General features: G+C 41.0%; 1 protein-coding gene across 5 annotated transcripts in view; it reads right to left on the reverse strand.

The window, feature by feature from the left end:
- Positions 1 to 445: 445 nt before the first annotated feature.
- The window catches only part of PACSIN2 (protein kinase C and casein kinase substrate in neurons 2), a 63,293-nt gene continuing 43,535 nt past the window's right edge, over positions 446 to 20,203 (reverse strand). For 3 of the 5 annotated variants that reach the window (XM_074901710.1, XM_074901712.1, XM_074901711.1), the window contains exons 3-11: positions 16,464 to 16,620; positions 15,483 to 15,718; positions 14,633 to 14,788; positions 13,387 to 13,562; positions 10,579 to 10,699; positions 8,364 to 8,488; positions 7,588 to 7,704; positions 6,441 to 6,637; positions 446 to 2,264 (exon numbers count right to left, since the gene is read on the reverse strand). In XM_074901710.1, the coding sequence (XP_074757811.1) occupies positions 2,152 to 2,264; positions 6,441 to 6,637; positions 7,588 to 7,704; positions 8,364 to 8,488; positions 10,579 to 10,699; positions 13,387 to 13,562; positions 14,633 to 14,788; positions 15,483 to 15,718; positions 16,464 to 16,620 (1,398 nt within the window). In that variant the 3' untranslated portion in view covers positions 446 to 2,151. Of the gene's footprint in view, positions 2,265 to 6,440; positions 6,638 to 7,587; positions 7,705 to 8,363; positions 8,489 to 9,582; positions 9,589 to 10,578; positions 10,700 to 13,386; positions 13,563 to 14,632; positions 14,789 to 15,482; positions 15,719 to 16,463; positions 16,621 to 20,203 lie in introns of all 5 variants that reach the window. The other 2 variants (XM_074901713.1, XM_074901714.1) reach the window with 2 other exon arrangements.

Consider the following 20,203-nt stretch of genomic DNA (forward strand, 5'->3'; position numbering starts at 1 on the left):
GAGCCCCCCCTCGGCCCCTCCCCGGGGTGCCTGCCCCGGGCTGGGCTCCCACCATAAGGAACCAGAACTTCCCGTAGGTGAGGAGACACCGTGTTGGTGGGGGAGACAAGAGAAAGTATGCCGCTCGCCAGCACAAACACTGCTGCACTCACCGCTGCCAGCCAGCAAGAAAACGAAAGATTCAGATATTATAGGAAAAAAAAAGCGCTGCTCACCCAAGCTATGCCAGGCTTGACTACACCACGGAAGCAGCATCCCAGCAGATCCTGCACAGCCATCGAGGACACGGCAGCTCCCCCCCCGCGGGGTCCCAGGGGCCTCGCTCCTCCTCAGGGCTCTTTCAGACAAGATTTTGTCACCTTCAGTTGCAGTGAAATGCTCAGACTATTTGCCTCGCAAGACTATTTTCACATACATTGAAATAGTGAGAGGTGCATTCTGTGTATTTAAGAGATTAACAGATTTTATTGTTTTCTAAAATATTTTACAATACAGAGACCCAAACCAGTAATTCCTGACAATTTTAGTAACTGTCTTGTGGATGAACAATTATGTCGGTAAGTTTTCCTTGACAGAAACATACATAACATCCACTTTAAGTTTGTACATTTTGATTCATTGAAAATGACTAAATGTATCTATAAGCTCAAGAAGCAAACGATTAAGTCCAAGACTATCAACAGTGTTTTATAATTACCTCAAAATAGCTTTGTTAGCTTCATTACAGTGTAGCTTCCTAACATAGCGCATCTACTCACCTGAAACTTAGGGGGCTTTTTAAACAGGAATCTGCTGTGATTTTACAACCCAGTTTTAACCAATGTCACAAACACAAACTGTTTGACATTACAGCTGACCGAGTTGTAACTGCAAACAAATGTAGATTTTACAGTGTTCTGCTACAATAATCCATGTAAGGTCTAAAGCTAGTTTATGTTCTGACCTACAAATTTATCCACAAATACTGATTTTTGAGTATGTTATTTACTGTACTTCTGAAAATCTAATCACAGAATACTTTGTCTATGGTACAGTAATGAATATGGCAGGAAAGCAGATTTAAATATACCTATAATTTAAACTCTTAAAACAGTCTAAATCTTATTGACATCAAAAGGCTTGATAACTAATAGCCATGCTCTTTATACTTCGGAATATCAAATTATATGTACATATACACAACATAGATAGGCTCTTAATAAAAAGCACTTAGTCTATTTTACAGTCTTCTCTGTTCAAAAAAATGTCTTCACAGATTTAACATTTCAAATCACCCAAAAATCATTAGCAGTTTAAAGAAGATTTCCCCCCCCCCCTGCAAACGCATGCTGGAAATAGCTACTATTCTGGGGTTTATGCATAATTTATCTTTCTTTTGAGTGTCATTTAAGATCTAGATGGAAAACTCTTAGTTTAAGTGTCAAACCATGTAGACAACATTCATAATAGAATCCCAACCCATGACACCTGCAGGTATCTCTGCTACAAATAACCTTCTGTAACAGATATTCATTAAATACAGTATTTGTTTTACAACTTCAAGCCATGCTGACAACATAGACAGATTACTACAACATGGAAAGAGTTTTCATTCAGTCAACTGGTGACTAAATCTATGTCATAATTTAAGTATTAATTGATAAATTCAAGCATACAAAAAGGTGCTTAACTAACATAGCATTTAAATAAAAAAATACTGCATCTTTCAGACATTGCTAAGAACAAATAGAAAATTAACTATCTTTAAAATTCAAGTTGGCAGTTACTGAAGGTCACTTAAAATAACTGATTAAACAAAAGTGAGCGTAAGCCACATACCTAGGGTAGGATGAGGCACAAGCATAGAAAATGCAAAAATGTTTCGGAGTCACAATAATAGACCACGTGGGAAGAAAAAGCTTAAAAGTTTTTTCCTATGATACTATTTTTTCCACTTAACCCCTTTCCTTTGCATCGTGCACAAGTTGTGAAAACAATGACAAATTATTAGTTCTAACTTTTGTCTTTAAATCACCATGATTTCAGTGTCAAGCTCTTGCCTCTTCATTAAAATATATACAGTCTATACATCATTCAGCTCCCTCTCGCTTTAAATATACTGTACAAGCCTACAGAGCTTCTGTAACACTTCTGTGTGAGCTTTGTCCTTTGTCACTGGATTGGTTCTACGTAGTTCGCTGGGTATAAACCGACTTGTCCATTGTCCAGGCGTCCTTTGCACCAACCCTGCTCATCTTCATTCTCCATTTTAGTTAACTCATCCCCTGAAAAAAGAAGGGACACTGTTAACAAACTGTATCCTCTTAGGTAACACCAGGAAGATAAAAAGACAGTTACTTACACAACCCCTTTTCTTCCCCCATCCACCCCAGGCCCCAGCAGAATCTCTCCCTTCTTTGCTCTTCATGCTGTCGATACGAAGAATACCACTTGCAGGTTTACATATGGGATGAAAGGGCCCAATGTCAAGGAAACAGGAAGCAGCAAGCTACTCCAAAATGAAAATATTACACTGATTGCATTTCAAAAAGGTCATAGCATTTTTAAAGCAGAGTGAAGAATGCAAACTTCTGAAGATAAACACAGTGTTACTTCACTGTAAGATCACAGACTCCCTTACACCCACAGGGAGTGATCAAAGGCAGCTGTGGATAGTACCACTAGCTCCAACAAGCAGAATAATCCTACATTTATGGCCCTCAGCAAAACACCAGTGCAAGTGCAGTAAGTGCTTTGCCGGGCTTACAGTCAGTATATCTCTTCTAAGGGTTTGTGGAAGATAAGGGAGAAAACGCTACAGAAAATTAAGACATGACTAAAATTCTCTGGAATTATCCTTGCAGCTTTTCAGTACACCACCGCTGGGCTGTGACGCAGGAAGACTGGAAGGAATCCCCCACCTCACACTTTGTTACACGTCTCTCTCCTTTCCTCATCTTCTTAAGAAACTTAAGGGCTGGGATTTAACCTCCCCTTTCGCTGCTCTGGCTCTATGTTGTTGGAAGCTGATGTACAGTTGTAGCTTCAGAGAAAGTAACTCCAAATTTGCTCCCTAACTTACAGAGCAAAAGCTGACACTGACTATTCGTTCAGACACTTATGAACTGTAACACCAGCTGGCTGCGACTCTCATGCACACCTCATCTTCTACACTTGCAGGGAACACTTTGGCATTAGAGTCCACTGACTCCGAGATGCTGCAAATGAACGTCCACCTCAGCCAGGCAGAGAAAGGACGCACCAAGTCACAATTACCTCCTCACGTGCAACATTATTTCCCCAGATAAAACTGATCTGTGCTTCACCTCAGCAATAGGAAATACACGCTGAGGATATTAACCACTTCACATGGTCCCAGATGGTCATAAACAGGCAGGCTTGGCATCGTTCAGGGGAACGTGCACTGCCTAGGGATTATAAATGCTCTGGCAGAAATGGACAAGCTTCGTATTAAATCTTCACAAGACAGCCACCTTCTACAGCTCCTCCCTGAGATAAGAACGGTTAAAGCCTCATCTCCCCTCGCTTGTGAGTTTACCAGATAACAAATAAAAGAACACTATGAACAAATGTTTGGCACTGCAGACTGTGCTTGGCTTACGGAGACATTTTACAATTTTTTCCACCATTTCTAGTGCTGTGGAATGTGAGGGTGCATGATCCCAACCCTCCCTGCCACTTCTACGGAGTGTATTTTAATAAAGAGTGAAAACAACGACTATTGAAGCCACACTGCATTAGCTGTAAGCCCCAAAGCAGAGACACTTGTATGAACAGCTAGGACCTGGAAACTCAGTGATCTTAGAGATCTATGAAAATATTACCACTGCCGTGTCCTCTGCACAACAGTTACACAAACCAGTCTGACAGCTGGGGTAAAGGCAGCATAGCAACGACACGTTTGGACAACACTGCACAGTCCACGTGTACTGCAGGTGTTTGCTCCCAGCCCCGGCACAGAGGCAGGGGGTGAGATGTATGGTAGATGGTTACATCCCATCCTGTTACACGACCATAAAACCTCTCATAAGATAGGAATAGGCAGAGTTATTCCTCCTCTTTGGAAGCCTCCCGCAGTTGTTTGCCAAGAAAAAAAAACCAACACAGCAGATGTATAAAGTATTCCACTAATAAAAAGGAATTTCATGTATTAAAGTGCACTTAATGGACACTGCAGAGCATTCATTCTACAGAACGTACCTAGGAGTGATCACAAAGCTTTGTAGGCAAATTCCTCGAATAGCCAAGGATATCCCACCTGAGAATGTCCGTGTACATTTAAACTGATCCCTAAATGTGTTAATCCTCTGCTGACAGCTGCTGAGGAGCCTAGGTGCAGTCTGCATGGGAGCAAGCACATTTAAATCGGCTCCGGCATGACCTGGTGGATTTCTTCCTTAGTGTTTTGTATGTTCAGTGTAAACTTCGTCACACTAATACTTCTGCCTAAAAACTAAGTTTGACTGCAGGCATTCTATAATTCAGCTTCTGTAAGGGGATCCACGGTCTAGCACGTCAACCCTTTCCTGTGCATGACACAACTGTGTAGTTTGGTGTTACAACACACTCTCACGCTCTTCCTTCAAAGGTATTAAGCTATTTTTAAGCTAAGCCTACATATGTCTCTGTTCATACTTCCTGTAGTTTATTTCTACAGACCTCACACTGAGAACCACTTGGTTCCAACAGCTGAATGCAGGTCCCAGGGCTGGTGCTCCAGCACAGGACACCCAACCCTGTATTTGACCCTCACACCTGTGTCTATCAGCGTTGTGTAGTTCTGCCGCTGACAGGCTGGTTCTGTAAACCCTGGGAATGCCATCCCCTTGCTCCACAGGCACTACCCAGATGTATTTCAAGAGGATTAGTGTACCCCATCCGCTGCTGGGACACAAGGAGCCGTTAGAGTCTGCAGAGTGGAGACTTAACTGCAGTCCCTGTGCATTCCAGAGACAGCCCCAGGTGGTGTGTTCCTGCCGTCCCCTGCCAGGGCACAGCCCAGCAAAGGTAACGGACAAACCAACCCGCTCCTCTCCTGAAGGCTACAGTACTTGTCCATGAAGAAGAAAAGTCAGATGTTTTCAGTTTCACCACTAGGAAAGGAGGGAGGCAAACGACAGGCAGCGCAGCACCACCACCTCGGCCGTGGGGCTTTTCGGCTTAGACGGCACAGACTGTCCCAGGCCAGGCCTGGGCACACCGGTGAGCACCACCTGCCTCCACAGCCTACACCATGGCCCTGGCCACCAGGGTAACCCTCAGCCCTGACACCCTCGGAGACCCATGGCAGCGGGTGTAGCAGCAGCACACGTACAAACCCCTGCTGACAGGAGAACCGAAGCGTTCCCAAGCTTCCAACACTGGAACCCTGCTCCTCCTCCTCAGCTCAGTCGCTCGTTACAGGAGAAGGGGGCGAGCGAGAAGCAGGCGGGAGGAGATGAGGTCAGCAGCCCAGCCTGCCTCATTTCACAGACTGAGGTGCCCTTTGCCTTTGCTAAGCCGCTCTGGAGCTGTAGGTTAGTCAGCTTTTCCGCACGCAGTTCTGAGCGAGCCAGGAGAAAACTGGCTGCAGTGAGAGCTCCGAAAGCCCGGGCAGGGTGCAGAATTCCCCTCCATCACCAGAGGGTGCTGCCTGCGGGCTGGCCAGGTGATGGAACCCTGGGCCGGCCACTTCGCGGGCTGGGCAGGACGCCCGGGGCTGCCCCGCACACACCGGCCGTGGAACCAGCCCAGACAAAGCGGAGGCAGCAGCACCCGCGGCAGAGGCAGCTCCAGCCCCGTGCCCCTACTCCCGTCTCAGCTCCTGTTGCAGGGAGGGAAAACGTAAAAGAAGGAAAAAGCAGCTCAAGGGAAATACAACATCCTGAGGAGGGAGATGTATAGTCAGTGTACTGCAGTGTAATGTAAGATGAAAAACCAGGTAAAGACAGTCAGTGTGTTCAACATACACCGAAGGAGGATGGAGAGAGAGAGAAGTTACCTGTCCATGGGTAAGCTTTCAACCCTAAAAAGTTAGCACTGTAGGAAATTGGGAGGTCAAAAAGGGATGCTTCCAGTTTAAACAGAAAAACTATCAGCCAACTAGATATTGTTTTAAGCCGCTGTAGTCTCTTCCTCACCAACTTTATAGGGTTGGCATTTCTAGATGGCTAAAAGCAGCAACTGCTACCGTCACCGAGAAGAGCAGGAGGTGGGATTATCAATTCCACAGCTCTCTAACACAAGATGGTGAGAAAGGAATATCCCAAAGAGATGCATCCCAACAGCTTAGAAGCCAGTGCTTCCTAACAGGGGACACTGGGAAGCACTATCAGGAGGGGTGGGGGTTCGATGGGATACTGTAAGTGGAGTTGTACATGCAGAGAAAAAAGCTGCAGAGAAAGACTCCTCCCCCCCTTTCTTCTTTTGGTAAATATTTTAAGTGAACGCTGCAAACTTACCAGCTTTAAAGCTGAGCTCATCTTGCTCTTGGCCCTCATAGTCATAGAGTGCACGTACTCTCACCTCCATGGCAGGAGAGGTATCTTCATCGAAGGGATTGGTGTCTCCATTGGCATCAGTAGAAGAGAAAGGATTGTTGGACTCTTCATCAGACCAATCTGTAGGGTAGCTTTGGTTTTTTTCATAGCTGCTAACACTGAAAACAATTTTTAAATTATTCTTTTCTGATCTTAAAATAGGAGACTATAAATACCACTAAGATATCAGTTGCCCCAATTAAGCTTGAACTTCACTCTAAGGCCCACATTTCTGGTGTCTTCTCACCTATCTTTAGCTGACAATGCCTCATTCAAAAAAAAAAAAAGCAGCAAGCATTCTTGCAATACATTTACAAAGTTGGAAAAAGGCAAGGGAAAACAGATAAAAAGACAACCTCCCCAAACTTCAAAAACTTCTCTATCAAGAAATCTATATAATCCGTGGGATTCCTTACTCTAGAAAGGTGAAAGGTGTGCAGGTAGTAGATGAGAGGAGTTAACTGGTTAGGGTAAGACATTTCAATGGCTTTTCAGAACTTTCCTCCCAAATCTCTATGCACCCCTATAACGGCTTTCCACACTTTTTGTATGTTGCAATCCCCTAATAAAGAAACTTCATTATACTGCAACAACTCAATCATTTAAAGAAAAGTTCACTGTTGAGCATGCACATGCCATTTAAGAGTGTCATGACATCCCTGTGTGCATACTGAAGCAACAGGCAGCTGTTGGAGAAGGTCCTAAATAAAAAGAAAGCAATCGTAAAGCAGATTTATTCAGTGAGAATACACAGAGCACTAAAGCTCCAGAACCCGTTTCACTAGAAAAAACCCACCAGTTTTAACATTTTATAGGACTGGTAGAGGAATGAAAAAAGCAACAGCAGTTCTGTTAGCAACTGCCAATAACCCCAGGAGTTTCAAACCAAAGATCAAGGCAACAGATATGGCCTCTGTTAGGAAAGACAAGTCAGGTTACAGAGTTGCTTGTACAACCGCTGGGAAGGGTTCATGCACTGACCGGCGCATGTTACAGAAACCAAAACCAGAGAGCCCTGGATAGAGAAAGTGCAAGTGTGAAAACAATTAAAAAACAACATTTCACCAACTTTTTGATCTTATTGTCCTCCTTTTCACTGACAGTACTCCCAGTATCTTCTTCATCTTCAAAGGGATTGTAACTTGATTGTACTGACTGCACTGTGTTACTCTGGACACTAAGACTGCTAATTTGGAAAAGAAAGAGCATTATGGTGACCCTATCTGTTTAAGAGTAAAACACTGTCATTGGTGTCCCACAAAGTTTCTTACCAGACCCCTTTTCCAGCAAAAAACAACAACCCCAAACCAACCGAACAAACCCCCAAACATCCAGTGTAGCATAAGACCCAAGAAAGTTCGGAAAGTCTCACATTCCTCCAGAATTAGACTATCCTCCGTGGACCACAATTTCTTTTCCTTACTGCCTGCAATAAAAGGCAGTACGATTTTTCTAGGCAGTTTCATTCCTTTCTAAAGCAGCTGATGTCAACAGTTTTGTATTAATCACGTCCAGAATTCTGAAGTGACTAAGCGTTTTGCAATCTAAGATTTCAAAGCATAACTGTGATTTCTAAAGATGGGAAGATAGCAACAGACTAACTACCGCACGAGCTACAGAAAGTTCAGTTTCTCAGGGAGTTTGGTTTCTTTTAATTCCCAATGGAAAGAGAACTATAAAATGGAGCGTAATTCCCAAAATATTGTGAGCTGCAGAAACATCACAAAAATTGCTCACAGATAATTAACATTTGGTTGGACAGTGACTTTCTGGTCCTGTAGAGCTTAGTGCACTTGGCAGTAACGATCCTTTCCAATTAGTCTTTTTAGGCATAGAAAAAAATACCTGCTGTGTTTGTTAGGCTGTGACACTTGATCTCCCGTCTGATTGATCCCAGTCAGAGTCACTCCATCAGAAGCCTTCTTCTTTTCTCTTCTGCTGAGTGTGCGATTCAGATCCGCAGACCACTCCTACCAATGAGTGCAGAATGTGACTGAGAATTTGAACAGTTATCACACTTAACTTTCAGATTGTGTTATGGAACAACACGTTTCTACATAAAACAGTACAAATAATTATTAAAAATATAAACTACTCTGCTTCAGTTATAGCTCTCATCTAGCTCCCAGCCTAGTAATGCAGAGAGCTATCTGTGCTCCCTGCAAAAGCCCAGGGGTACCTGGGCTTCCCTGATCGGTGTCCTGAACACCTTGAAATGACTTGGAACACCAGAGAGCTGGCAGACAACTGAGAAATCAAAAGAACTGACCAGTGCAACTCAAAACTGTATTAAGAGGGCTCCCTGTTTCAAATAATGCCAAGACATCTGGATTTAAGAGGTAAATCTTTCATTTAATTTAAAAAGGTATTATAGTCTAAGACAGGTCTTACTTTAAGAAGTGCTCCAAGAATGACCTACAAAGCAGCTTGTTTTAAAACTCACTGTATCACATTTCTTCTGTCCCTAAGACTGGAGCCCTCAAGGTACTTCACTCTAGATTTAGTGGAATTTATTGTCCTTAAAAGCCACCCATAAGAGTTAAGGCTCCACACAACTGCTGACAAGAGTGGTGATGGTGTCCGTAATCCTCTCCTTGACGTCTGGAGCCACTCAGATGTTTCAGAAGGCAGATGGAAAGGCACGATGAGACCTCACAGCAATTTCTATCTATCAAGTCAAATTAAGCTGCAGACTGATACAGAGCAGGAACCAGAGAACTAACTGGATGCAAGTAAATATCCAATGCTGAAACATGTTTCATCTCAGAAGTCTTAAAGATAAAAAAAAGTCAGGAGATAAATGCTATCTTTTGTATAGCAAACCAAGATAAGTATTTTTAACAGGAACTGAAGATTTTGTGAGTTCCTGTTACTACTGGTTCATAGATGTGGCACACTCAAAGTGATTTCTAGCCAACTTTTCACAGATAACTCATTATTTTAACTTTGTACAAATACATACTGGATTTCTGAGTTACCATAGTTTAAAGACTACTGACCTAAGCATATTTGCAGTTTATAATGTAATTTCATATTCATTTGATCATGACTTTTTTTTACTTACATCATCCTTGTAGCATGTAAGTGAGAAAAAAAAAATATTAGAAAAATAGTAACAGCAGTATTTAATCTGTTAGTTATAAGGCTTATAAAAGATGGTAATTCCCCCACACAGAAGTAACTGTAGTTCAGCATTTCAGGCAAAGAAATCCTGCAGTACTGTTACGAGTTTTCTTCCTCAAACCTTCTAATCTAAAGTTACTCAGAATTTCAAGAACAAGTTATATTTTCCATTATGGTTAATAACGGAACAGTGAACACTCCAGAGTTGATGCTTCCACTCCGTTAACCCAATACCTAGAAATTTTTTAAACTAAACCTACGATTCTGGCCAAACCCATCCCAGTTACAGCTATTTGATACTCATAGTATGATCTGCACGGATACATTTTGGGACTTGTTTCTTGTAGGCTAAGCTAGCAGAATACTCCTTAAACTCCTTTCTTTTGAAGATGTCATTCAGCTATAAAATTACCAACTATTCAAAAGTGGAACTTTTTTTTAACATAACAGTACTGAAAAAACTAGTTAAGAGTTATAAATACCAATTTTCAGGACCAACTGAAGTATTTAGTTCAACTTTTTGCTGCCTACACTATAATTACATGCTAACAGCAAGGAGATTCGAAGTCTGACACCAGAGGGGAGAAGTAAAACATATAGTATAACACAGACAGGTGTCAGAAGTGTTTCAACTAAACAACGGCTTACTCATGACTTCAGTAATGACTCTAGCTTAAAAAAAATATCACTACAGAGTTTTCTGGTTTACTCCTTTTCCCTTTAAAGAGCTGCTTGATATAATCACCTCCAAATGTTGGGGGAATGAGGAGAGTCCAATGGAAATCAAGAAAAGAAAACTACTATGACTTGTAAAAAAAGAAAAAAAAAAAAATCACTGCTAGAAGCCTGAATTTAAGAGTTATACCAGAAAGGAACATAAGAAGCAAAGAGGAAAAACCAGACAAAACAAGTCTGGGTTTTAAGTACTCTGCCTTACCTCAAACTGAGGCCAATTCATTGACATCCCGGGACCTTGATTAGCTCTGAACCACCGCAAGTCTTCAACAGCATCTGCTGTTTTGATATTCTGTTCCAGTTCACGGTAGATGTTTTTATAACTGCAAAACAAATTTGCCTTCAAATTTAGTGTAACATTTCAAAACACGGCAAATCCCCTTGTCAGATTTTTTTAAAAATTACTTCAAAGTTCACAAGTGCTGAAAAAACCTTACAGCAAGACAGGCTAACTCTGACAGACCTATTAGCTGTCTGTAAAAGCAAGAGCAGTCCAACAAGTAAGTTTACTGAAAATTCACAAAGCCAAAAATCCTTATTTGCCAGATTTTAGAATTATGACTCGCATAAGGAAACTTAATTGGCTGTCACTAAGTGTAAGATTCATGTAGGATTGTATTTAAATTACTGAACACCAGTCTTGAAGTTTCTTGAATTTAAAAGTGTGTGTACAAGACAATAGAAACTGTTTGTGATAAATCTGCAACATTCTGTGAAAACTCCTGTCTTAATCCAAGGAGGATCGAGGATCATAAGTCCTTATAAAAACAGAAATCTCAAACCTGAAGTACTATTAAGTGGGTTAAACACTTTCCTATGCAGGTATAATATCTGCTAACTGCTTTTGGTGTTGTAGGTACTCTGTGATTTTACTAATGGTACTATTTATACAAAATATGAAACACTATAAAAAAGAACCTTACTATTTTTATTATCTCTTAGTCTAACTGTTTTTCATTAAAGTTGAGCTCTCATAACTATGAAGTATTTTACAGAGGTCACACTGCAGATACAACTTCAGTCCCTGCTCCTAGACCATGCACATCATGTATTTGGTCTATAGACTGTGACTACAAATACAATTGTTTTATACCAAAAAAACAATATATAACTCAGAGTACAAAGAGGTCTTATTACAATAGCTGCAGGGCTTACAGTAAGAGAATACAGACCAGCAGTTCTGTGTCAAGCTAGAGAATCTGGGGAAATCCTTCCAGAGTCACACAAAATTTAGAATTAGAATTCATTAGTGCTACTTTGTGAGTCATATTTTCTCAAAATATACTCCCAAATTTTCAATTGCTGTATAGTACTGACTGCTTTAACATGTACGCAGCATGGGGTTTTTCTCCTCGGTGGTTCTTTGAAGGTATTTAAGCAATAGGAAGGCATGTATTTTGAGAAAGGGAATAACTAATTTTGAATGACTCACTAGCCGTCAGTTAAGGCAGTGATAAACTGGAGGTCTATCTGTAGAAAACAGGCAGGGCTGCTTTCTGGACCGCTCTTCAGCATCAGTAATCTTGAAAAAGTTAAAAATCAGACTTCCTGTAGGGGGTTTATTCTACACTTTTTATCTCTGTGTATTAGAAAAAGCAGAGATAAACAGTGACAGTTGCTTTATCCCTAGTTTTATCCTAATAGTTCTTTCCTTTATTTGCACTTTATTAACATATCATAAGACACTAATTCTGGACCTCCTAAGTATCTTAAAAGGAAATGATTGCCTCTCCTCCACTTGGTCATCTTCTGTAGCCTTCCCCCAACCTTGCCCTTTAAGTCAACTCACTCTCATTTATTTCTGTTCTGTAGGTTTTTTTCAACCTGATTTAACTGAATTCAAAGGGGCAGCAATCCTAATAATCTACTTGGAGTAAAAAGAGCCTCCCACAGCAGTTCCATAAGAACTCTGAAGCAATGCAAAATTATAAAGATGCTAAAATAAGTGATCTTGCCCTTACCTGTTGCTTGCTGTTGCCCCTGTGTCACCCCCCTTTGCTTACGGCAGCACTGGCATTCAGGGTTAAAACCAAACTAGATTCTTCTTGCCCTAGCTTACCCTGACCAGCTCCTCGGAGTGCCATCAGAGTGCTGTCACTGGCAGAAGAGGGACAGAAGTGAGCAGCCAGCCAGGAGCACACTTGTGTCCTTTTAGCTGAGGTGCCCAGAATGCACCTGGAACGCTGCTGTTCCAAGTGGGATGCGAAAAGCCACTAGTGTTACAGCAGCTGCTGCAAGTACCAGTGTCTGCCTTCTCAAATCAGAAGAAACAAACCCATTCTAACCGCTGTCTTGCTGACATACTGGAGTAGCCTAGAACCAAAACGGCCTGTAGCCGTTGATGACGTGCCACAGCCTGACCAAATAAACTGTATGAGCTCTGCTCTGAGCTCCCGAGCAGAAGCTTACGTTTAATGGAATGTAGTCAGGAGGGTCCAGGGAGAGAGAACAAAGTACAAGACATGCTTTATAGATACTGCAGTATAAAAAGCAGACCAAGATGGACAAGACTTCAGCAACAGTCAACCAATGGATCATTAACATTCATCCCTTAGCTTAGGTAATTCCTTTAGACTAAGCTCTCATATTTTAACAATAGATGTGTTTATGCTACAGAGTTCATGCTGTCTTACACTAATAAATTCTAGACTGTTCTCCAATAAACATGCAAGACACACAATATACCAAACCCCTCCTTCCCCAGTCTTTGCTCCAGCGTTTTTAAGCTCCGAATGCTTTCTAATTGGCACACACTTGATTATAAAAATACAACGAGAAAGAGGGTTTCTTGGTTCATTTAACACTGTTAAATAAAACTAGCAAATGTTAGGGATAGATGCTAATCTCACTTTAGACAAAACAAAGAATTAAGCTCTTTCACTTATGCTTTAAACAAACTGAAGCAACACATTAGAAACAAATCAGATTCCAAATCCCGATCTACTTGAAGTATGGATTACTTTCCACTGAAAAGTATTAGCATTAATTTTGAAGTCTTACGCAGTTTTACCTTGCAACATTAGACAAGTCAAGGTGTTTTTGAACTTCCAGTAACACTTCTCGAAAGAAACGTAAGCGTTTTTCCTCAAACTGCTGACATTGTTCAAATACCTGCTCCATGTTCTCCATATATTGAGGAGTGGCATTATCTAATTCTTTCAGTGATTTTTCATACTTTTCTTTTGTCTGTGGGTGGAAAAACAAACAATTAGCAATATATTTTATTACTACCCTAGATAACAGACTTATCAATGTAGTAACTGCCAAGATTTGGACCAGAAGTTCCCAAACTGCCTTCTCTTTTCCTGACCACAGTACCTACGTCAGGTCACAAGGAGAGTTAGAGCAGAACTGCAGAGCAGTTACAAGAAAGTTCAAAGCCTCTTCTTTGGCTTTTTAACAGAAACCATGAGAAATGTTAACATAATACTAAAGATAAAAACCAAAGGGGCCACAGAGTAAATCAGAGCAGACAGCCTTTCTAGTTACAGGTCCTGCATAAAGACCTCAGAACAATTTCAAAGTGTTGGCTTTTCCCCTTCAGTAATCTACGCAATCCACTGTGAGTTATGACCAAAAAAGCCAAACACTGTACACATCCATCCCCGTGCACACAAACTGCATATGCTGTGAGCCTGGAGAACAGGGAGAACCTCAGACTCTACACTAATTTACAGAAGTAGTCCAGAGGCAGAAATGAAAAGATCCACCCGATGCAACACCAGCCTTCCAGAGCACAGAACAGCGTTCTCAGAGGGAACAGATGTCTTCCAAGAAAGTCACACAAGAAAAGCCTTTTGAGCAGCCCGCTAGAGGGAAACCAAACTGGGCAATAGAATGGCATTTCCACAGTTGTATTAACTTTTATTTAAATGGATTGTTTCAGGTTACTTTCTTAAAAAATACATTCTGCAGCCAAGAATGACTACAAGGTTAGGTGCTGTCAGCAGGCTTTAAGCACATTGCTCACAGCCTCTCAAGTGAAACAACTCAACTCTCACTGCTAAAGGAGTACAACTCTGCCCTAGAAGTCTGCCGTGTTCCCTGCTGGAAAGTACTTACGTGAAGTAGAGGCAATACCTCATCCCTTCTTCACGGGAGAACCTGGCAATGAGTCTGCTTTGGACAGAGCTCTAGGCTTTGCTGTAGGACCACTGCTGAAAGCCCACAGCACATTAAGGAAGAAAAAAGCTTAAATATGCACAAGCTAGAGGTTAAAACCACTGCACATTAACAGTGCTCCCGTACAGTGTTACCTTCAGCACATCTTGTTTGCTTCTCTCCACTTTGTCTTGTAATTTCTTAAGCTGTTCAGGATTTAGTGCTGGATCAGCTTTGCTGTTTGTTTCTCTGGATATAGCCAGTTTCTCCTCTTTGCAGGCCGCATGGTATGCTTTCTTTGCAGCTTCCACCTACAAAGTAGAGTTAAATCTTTGCATCTGGGACAGTTTATACAACAGCCATGAACTGAATTGTTTAGCCTTATAATCATGTCGCAATGAAGAAAGTGTCAAGTTCTGTTTCAGGATGTTCCTTTTTAAAATTTTTTTTTTCTCTCTCTCATTTAGGCCAAGGAATGAGCAATATGTAAGAGCCAAAGTAAGGAAATTACTGTAGTACTTATGAATCAGCACTGTCTCACCATACAAGAAATGTCACTCATACAGCTTAGAGAAGTGTGGAACAGACTCAAGAAAAGGTTTACAGAAAGTGCCCAATAGAACATTTTTATCTAATGCCCATGTTCTCCTGCTCCCCTTCTACAAGCCTGTTATTTAAGAATAACATTGCATGACAAGGAAAAAAAAACCATAAACACTTTCCCCCCCACTCATTTCTTTGAGTAATTCGTGACTTTCAAATGCATGAAATCAGATATTGTTAAAATGACAGCTTAAATTCCAGTTTTCCAGATTTTCACTGAAGTCATCAAGATTAGCAGACACGAAGAGAAAAACACTTATTTTCAGAAGAGGACAGAAAGCAAGAGATCTTTTTGAGAAAGGAGGGTCCAGCAGAGAGAATAGGGAGTTTACTCCCGTATAGAGATCTGAGACATTAATATACTGTAACACAGGATATCTAGTACATAATCTACTGCTGTACCTCTTTCAGCTTTTTTGCCCAGGGTTTCTGAGCTTTCCTAAATCCATCTTCTGCTTCTTTGGTTTCCTTAAATCCTCCCATCATTTGCTTATGAAAGGCTTCCTTCTGCCAGTTCTTGATTTTTTCAAAGTCTTCATTCATCAGTGAACCTTTCACTTCTAGATGTAGTTCACTCACTTTTTCAGCTTCTGACATAAAAGCACACCAAGCCCTTTCTACTGTTCCATACTGTGGGCCTAAACACAACAGAAAGTGTCATTCTCAGTAACCATCACCCACGTGGAACTTATATTCCCAAGAAACTACCTGAAGCTATTGATTTATATGCACTTGTAAACAGCAATATTAATGCAAACCTAGAAAAGGGAATAGTTTATTTTCAGATAGATTTAGAATATTACAAGTTTTTACACCAGAGGAATTAATACTCATTGAGTCTGGCCGCCTCCTCCCTGTGCCCTGACTCAGGATTCCGCCTGTTGGCTCCCCCTTGGACAGCCTTCAGCTGCTCAACACCCCTTTGGGAAAACCAGGAAGGGACAAACTACTTCAGAGCACAATGGTATCAGATGAGTCTTCCATCAGAGCAGTGCCTAGCTCTTGTTATCAGCCTTTCCCCCACAACCACTGCCCCTTAGTATTCAGACACTTTTCAAACTGTTCTATACCATTAGTAACCTACAAACAGCCAGTTCTCTAGAACTGAATCTGCTTGGATACCTCAACACCAGAGGCAAGATTCATCTGCTTCTGTAAGAAACAAGCAAACTAGCAAAGGAGCAGGGCTTTCTTTTTAATCATGGAAAGCTTGATCATGTTACATTACTGAGCCTTTTGCAAAGACTCCACTAAAGGCTAAAAAGTACAAAATTTCTACTTTGTACTTACCAAAACAGATAAAAAGAAACAATTCTTTCCATTTAAGAAAGTTTTCATCAGAAAAATCAGAAATTAAGGAAGTTTAAAATCAGAATGTATTACCTTTTTCCACAAGCTGTTTCCACCTTTTGGCCCATTCTGTAAGCTGCTGAGCGTAAACCTTCTCTATTCGGGCCCGTTCATGAATGCAGTTCATGAGATCATTGCAAAGTCTGTGACCATCATCAATTCGTTTTACTGTCCGCTTGTAATTTCCAACCTACAAAGAAAGAAATACTTAACAATTGCTGCTTGAAAGCTCCAAACCCAAGATAAATCTCTGATTAACACAAATATTGTTTCCTAGGAGCAAGATAATCTACTAGTAGGAATTAATCAATTATAGCATATTTTTCAACTAATCTTAAAACCTAGCTGCAATAACACCACACAGGCCACAAGTTCTCCTGTAAAAGAGTTATTGATTTTAAAAGTGAAAGCTTTATTATATTTTGTTAGTCCTGCAATGTAATTACAGGCAGTCGTCACAATTGTTCTGCATTATTATTTCTTGGTACTGTTTTAGATAATCAAGGCATTTAACACAAACACAGTTTTTCCCTCCTCCATGATTATTAAGTACCTAATGCCTTAATTTTATGCTGTGTTTAATCTTTTAGGATTAATAAAACTGCAAAGACATGCAAAGGAGTATTGCGACATCTCCATCAAGCATAGTGATAGTTTTTGTTAGAGAACGCAGCACGGAGCAAGCAGAATCACTAGGGAGCGAGCAGAGAGCGGCTGTGCCTCCCCGGGACAAACCGCAGGGCACCTGCACCAGAAGCAGACAGTAGAACTTAACCTGGGGAGATACTGACAGCAGTGACATGGAGTTCCCATACCCAGAACTAACTCGGGAATTCTACAGAAAAGAACCACAGATGTTCAGTGTACAAGCTACACAAAGATGAGGATATGGAGAAAGATGCACATTATATAATGAAATTCCCTTAAATAATTAACAATCCCCTTTCATTTTTGGGTACACGTCAACATGGAATCACCAGTCTAGATGACTGAAGGGGGCAGGGGGAAGCCCGATACTTTTCCCAGAGTAATATTTCCACTGATTCCAAGGTCACTCTGGTTGGCTTTTGTAAACATTAAACACCACATAAGAACTCAGTTAACAGAATTTGCACGGCCTATTAAATATCACAGTCAGTTTCTTATCTGCCCGAACCACCTGACTGAAAAATAAAGATTAGCAGTAAGGCAGTAGATTAAACATTCAAATACTTAAAGCATGTTTGTAATTTTTACATTTGAATCCTATCCAATTCACATCTTGAACACAGGAAACTATCCAACTTTTAGGTTCACATTTACTCAGAACTTGTCAGCAGATGTACACACGGGCCATCTGCTTGAGAAAAAACTCCTCAATGTATGTAGGAGAATACTCTTAGAAGGGGAAAAACCTACATTAAGTGCTGGAACAGTAAGTGTCTATGCTGATAAATACAGACCTATGTTGGGACTCATCAAAGCTGGGGGAAAAAAAAAAAAAAAAAAAAAAAAAAAAATTGAAACCAGTGATGTTCCCAGCACAAAGCCAGGCTGGGCCAGAAGGGGACAGGGACAGGACGAGGGGGAACGGTTTAAACTGACAGAGGGCAGATTTAGATGAGACCTAAGGCAGAAATTCTCCCTGTGAGGGGGGTGAGGCCCTGGCACAGGCTGCCCAGAGCAGCTGTGGCTGCCCCCTCCCTGGAAGGGTTCAAGGCCAGGTTGGACGGGGCTTTGGGCAACCTGGGCTGGTGGAAGGTGGCCCTGCCCGGGGCAGGGGGTGGGATGGATGGGCTTTAAGGTCCCTTCCAACCCAAACCAGTCTGGGATTCTATGAGTAACTGGACAAAACCAATTCATTTAGGCAGTACCATCAAAGCAATCATTTGGACACATCCTTGCTTTTGTACTAGATCCATTTCAATAGGTCAAAGAAATGTAGATAGCATCTAAGAAAAGTACTAGTTAGCAGTCGCTGATTCATCTAAATAACGTAAAAAAAAGTGCATGCAGAACTCCTGCTTTTAAACGTATGTCACAGTATAATTGAAGATAAGAAGCTATCAACATAAATGAAGAAGCTGACACCAAAAATCAAGATAGTCAATGTATCCATGTCAAAACAGACTTCATCAATTAACAAGTATGAAAAAAGCCTCTCATTTTCAGCAGAAATAGAAAAGTAGACAGTTTCAAACTAACACGGTACACTAATAAATACATATGTAATCAAAGCATTAAGAAAACTGAATACCTCAAATACTTTCTAAAGCCTTTGTAATGGAAGGGCAAATCATTCATCTGCTTGAACTTACTGCAGCTGTAGGTCCACAGCGAAGCTGACTGTTAAAACAGGTTATGCTACCCTGGCCCAACTGCTGAGACCCTGTATTAGCATCAATTTGTGTCTCCAGTTGTGTGCCCAGGGATTTGTGTGTCTAGCATGAGCATTTCCTTTCATAAATTTTCACTATTAAATTAGCATTTTAAATGCTAATATTGGATGGGAGCTGGCTAGCTCATGGGATTTTTAATGCTTTCAATTTGTGTTGTCTGAGCAAATTCTAAGTCCACAGTAATATCTAGCCGTTGTCAAATCTCAGACAGAGAACGGAATTTAGCCGACTTATATGGTCTGCTCACTATTATGCACAAGGCCACCTTTAAAGAGCTGCATGCAGACCACAGAACTAGCATCATAGTTTAGAACTGGAATAAAGAAGAACCAGGCCTACAATACTAGAAAATAACCAACCTATATTCCAAAGAAAGCCTTTTATACCAGTATTTTCAAACCAAAAGAGTTTACTTGATTTATGAGTTTAAAGTATGCTAGACATTGCATTTGAATTTCACATTGTATGAGGAATGCTTGAATTTTGGAAATACAGCATTTTTCTGTGCTTCATCACACAGAGAATAAATGATATACTTGGCATTTAACATTTTAAAAACCTAGCAGGTTATTTTAAAAATTGCATTTTAAGTTATGGACACTGCCATGCCAAATTTTTCTGAGAAGTGGGATGTGCAGCCACTGTGGGAGGCAGACTGGGAGGTACCAGAGCACACAAGGTATTTAGACCACAAAGCCAGGTAAAGGGAAAAGAGCTCTAGCCTTTATGCAGCCAAGGGAGTACTAGGCTAACTGTAGATAAGCTGCAACAACTAAATTAAAACCCTATAAGCACACTAAAGACACCCTGAATTCTGGAGAACAACAACATAACTTAATACATTGTTTTATTCAAGACTATTTTCTCCCATTCCTGAGGTTGACTGCAAACATTCTGCTTGACCTCCCCCTTCCCCTTCCCCAGAAGTATTTGAGCTAAAACAAAACCAACAAATTCTTTTATTTGTAGCAACTGACCAGAAAAAAAAGAAAAATCCTGCGTGCGCGTGTGTTTCTGTCAGAGCCACGTTTACATAATGCTTGCAATGTGCAGATGTCACCAGCAGTGTTCGGTACCCGACCATATGATTTTCTAGTTAAACCAACTTCCTGATCATCCTGAGCACTGGGCCGTTTCCTGACAGCAGACGAAGACATGAAGTTATTAATCCCCTTGTCCTACAAATGAAGTGTTTGTTTCGGGAAGGTAAATCGTAAGATTAGAAACTTTTAGAGTTTCAAGGAGAATGAGAGCTATTTAAAAACTGTATCCTGCTTTCATTTTAGCAAGAGACATTACATGATACCAAATGCAGTTGCTGTTTACCCTGAGCTGCCAGAAAGACTTCAAAAGGAAACAATCCCAAGAGTTTATTTCTTCAAAATACCACTATAA

This window comes from Athene noctua, chromosome 3 (genome assembly GCF_965140245.1).
Source record: "Athene noctua chromosome 3, bAthNoc1.hap1.1, whole genome shotgun sequence".
In the NCBI taxonomy this organism is placed as follows: domain Eukaryota; kingdom Metazoa; phylum Chordata; class Aves; order Strigiformes; family Strigidae; genus Athene; species Athene noctua.